Source organism: Anarrhichthys ocellatus, unplaced genomic scaffold (assembly GCF_004355925.1).
Source record: "Anarrhichthys ocellatus isolate YVR2014 unplaced genomic scaffold, GSC_Weel_1.0 scaffold2307, whole genome shotgun sequence".
NCBI classification, from domain to species: Eukaryota; Metazoa; Chordata; class Actinopteri; order Perciformes; family Anarhichadidae; genus Anarrhichthys; species Anarrhichthys ocellatus.
Window position 1 is genome coordinate 1 of NW_022282281.1, and position 3,801 is coordinate 3,801.

Here is a 3,801-nt window from a genome sequence, read left to right on the forward strand (position 1 = left end):
ACATGTACTTCCGTGTTTTAGGACTTGTCAAACTGTGATTGGTCGCCATCAGCAGTAGCGTTTGAAGAGACTGCCACTGCTGTTCCTGTATCTGTGTACGGGTAAGGAGAACGGCGAGGCACAAAGATGGAGGTCCTTCACGCGGTCCACGTCCTGCTCCAGTCCCTGCTGGTTCTGCTGCTGTGGTCCAAAGGTGACGCGAGAGAGTCGGAGCTCAGCCACGTGACCTGCGGCTCGCTGGTCAAGCTGCTCAACACCAGACACAACGTCCGCCTGCACTCCCACGATGTCAAGTACGGCTCAGGTAAGTCCACTCAAACAGACCGGATATCAACACGTATGAGAGCACATTACAGTGTGAAACACGCGACAACACACGAGACTAAATGGATTGTTTGTCCCTCGAGCGGCAGCATCGCGTGCATAAAGAACGCTGTGTTGAATTTCATTCAGAATCTCACAATTGAAAGATTCCTGCTCATCTGCAGATGTCCACAATGCGTCCCAAGCGCAGTAGCAGCCAGGCTTCCTCTCCGTGGTCCATTGTGAATGTAGAAGATGAACCAGCAGCCTTTATAACCTGAACTTTACGTTCAACGACTCAAGACCGCCCACCGCGCTCTGTGAGAGGGACCCGCACCCGATGATCAGCTGAACCAGTACCAAGACTTCAGACCAGGTCTCTGCTCCGTTAGTCTTACACTGAAGACAGGTGGTGTTGATCTCTGAAGGTGTTTGATTTTGCCAGCCAAGCAGCACAGATGAACATATGACATGGTCATGTCTGTGGATGTAGTTCGGCGTTGAGCTTCCTGTCCGCGTGGTGGCAGCATGTACAGCAGTGCTCCGGCATAACTAGCACGACGACGACTCTTTGTCTTCATACAAATCACTGCATATTATTGGAAGAAATCTTCTGTTCACATGCTAGTCCCCCATGCTGTGATGATGATTATGATGATGATGATAAAATGATAGTCTATTCATATAATCACGTGTAGTATTACCCTCGTTTGCTCCACTTGACCTCCCTCTTCTCCTTTCCATATACTGCCACAAGAAGCCTCGAGTCTCTCCTCTTCTGGATGCTTGTGCCAGACTTGGTGCTTTTCTAGGTTTCACTGTATCTATGTAACCAGTTGTGCGCACACATGGAGGTGTAAGAGAAGTGTCCCCTCTACGGAAAGAGACACCTGACACTTCAACCATTCAACCGTGGCCTGTAAGAGTAATGCTGCAGATAAGAACATGCATGAGCTAAATGCACTTGCAATTGACACAACTGTCACGTTACATTCATGTAAATGTAATAATGAATGAGGTATAACTAGAAACTGATGTACAGTACTATCACACATGTTGGGTGGGTGTGCTAGGCTAATGTTAGCATTTAGCAGAGACCTGGAACACTAGCAGGGGCCAACCAGAGGAAGAGTAGGGCCGGGTGTAGGTGTCACATGCTGTGGCTCAGTGGGGAGAGTGGGGCGGTTCAATCCAAGGGTCCTTGAGCGAGACACTGAACCTCACGTTGCTCCTTGGGAGCTTTACAGCAGCCCACTGCTCCTATGCTGAGCATGGGTTTAATGCAGAACTCACACTTCCTGTTTGTAAATGAATAAAGTCCAAGTCGTCCCTCTTGAGCATCCGTTGTAGCGCCAACCTTCCTGTGTAGTATCTCTGCTGAGTGGAGCTTCAACTTTGCTTCTTCTTTCCATTGATAGCAGGTTGCATCCATTGCTTTTTAATGTTTCCCCGACTTTACAAGAGGCATTGTTGTGTCTCCTCACGTTGCATTTAGCAATTCTTCAAAATAAAAGTCCTCTGCTTTAATGATTTTATTGGGTGAGTTGATGGGTCTTTCTCTTTGTCCATGTTTTCATCACTTACAGAAGCTAAAGTTCTGTTGGAGTTCTATTGTGTGACATGTTGAATAGAGTGTGTGTGTGTGTGTGTGTGTGTGTGTGTAGGCAGTGGACAGCAGTCTGTAACTGGAGTGGAGAACGCAGACGATGCCAACAGTTACTGGCAGATACGTGGGAAGCCCAACCATCCGTGTCAGCGTGGAGCGTCCATCATGTGTGGTCAGGTCATCCGCATCACACACATGAAGACCAGTCGAAACCTGCACACACACCGCTTCAGCTCCCCCCTGTCCAACAACCAGGTCAGACATTTGTTTGCAATCGTTTCCTGTGGCACAGGGGAATGTTTATCAGGCTTTGGATACACACATGATTATACTTTAGTAGAACACATTCATTGTGGGTCTGCTGTCCTCTCTGTGTGGCCTGCAGGAGGTCAGCGCCTTCGGAGAGAACGGCGAAGGTGACGACCTGGACACGTGGGCGGTGCAGTGTGACGGCGATCACTGGGAGCGCGATGAGGCCGTGCGCTTCAAACACGTGGGCACCGACGTCTTCCTGAGCGTGACCGGAGAGCAGTACGGCCACCCCATCCGTGGCCAGCGAGAGGTGCACGGCATGAGCGCTCCAAACCAGCACAACTGGTGGCGCTCCATGGAAGGCGTCTTCCTCCAGCCCAGCCAGGTGCCGCTGCGCCACGACGAGCTCTGACATCATCACCGGGAGACACAAAGAGGGGAATCCCTGTTAAAGGGGGTTTAGCTCTCTTGGACCAAACCACGTCATGTCTGTACATGTGAAGCACTCAGGGGGGTCTGACACCAGAGGGATTTAGTTATTTTATATAAAGATTAACATCAGTGGTACTATATGAAGTTATGTCATATGGTCCTTTCATACGGAGAAAATATTTATTCTGAAAAAAACACTGCAACACAGGGGCCCTGAAATACCCAAATCACTGTTGTAATTCTAGTTTCACTTTTGAAATATTGATCATTTTTCAATTGACATAAAATGAATCTGCAACATTTTCCAACATCTAGTAATTGTAAATGTCAGTCGTCATAGTGCTCTTCATTATCTGTTGCTTTTCTTGGTTTTTATGAGATGTCTCTAACGTTTGGACTGTTGGCCTCTGACATCAGGTGATGTACAGAACTATGCACTTAATCTCTGCTTTCAAAAGTAATGCCATGAACATTTTTTTTTTTTTTTTATCAATTAATGACGTACAAAGTCGGGTCAATAGAAAGAATCCAGAAAAGCACTGGTCTTTGCGTCGCTCTGCAGCCTTTCAGAGCCGGTCCAGTGCAGAGCACCGGCTGCCGTCTTCTGAGCGGAGGTGAGTCGCTCGGCTTACATTTCAGATGGATGTTTTTTTTGGACTGAGTCTCTTCTGACCAGACGTCTTTGGCTGTAGTTTGATGTACCACAGTCCAGCTGGTTTGTGCCAGTTCAACAGTTCCAATAGGATTCACCAAAGTCTCCTCAGCAGTTGGTCTGCTTCTCCTAAACACACGTCTGTACTCCAAACAGTCACATGTCCCTGAAAGTCTTCTGAACTCTGTGTAATGTCAAACTGTGAAATAAAATCTAATGAGTGAAAGTAGAAGCAAGTGAAGTGGCCCTGACTGCGGAGAGCTTTGACCACCATCAGCAGCTTAGAACGTACTGCCTCCTCCAAAGCTCCCCCTGAGCTACGGGAGCTCGTTAGGGACAAAACAAAAAGGGGACATTCACACAAAACGGCGAACACGTTTTAAAGATACTGCCGTACTCTGATGTGGAGTGTGGAGCTCTGGGCAGTCATTTAAATGGAGTCTGAATTCTCTCTGAAATGTGCCTGTGTTTGGAGTTTTCTTGAGCTCTAACAAAGTGTGAACACTTTGGTGTTTGAACACTAGAGCCACACATCAGCCAATCAACATGAGAACTG

General features: G+C 47.8%; 1 protein-coding gene across 1 annotated transcript; it reads left to right on the forward strand.

Moving 5' to 3' along the window:
- The first annotated feature begins 26 nt into the window (after positions 1-26).
- On the forward strand, positions 27-3,474 carry sdf2l1 (stromal cell-derived factor 2-like 1). Its single transcript, XM_031840096.1, has 3 exons — positions 27-304; positions 1,968-2,164; positions 2,295-3,474. Exons 1-3 carry the CDS (start codon positions 127-129, stop codon positions 2,571-2,573), a joined length of 654 nt encoding a protein of 217 aa, XP_031695956.1. The 5' UTR covers positions 27-126; the 3' UTR covers positions 2,574-3,474.
- Positions 3,475-3,801: the final 327 nt, after the last annotated feature.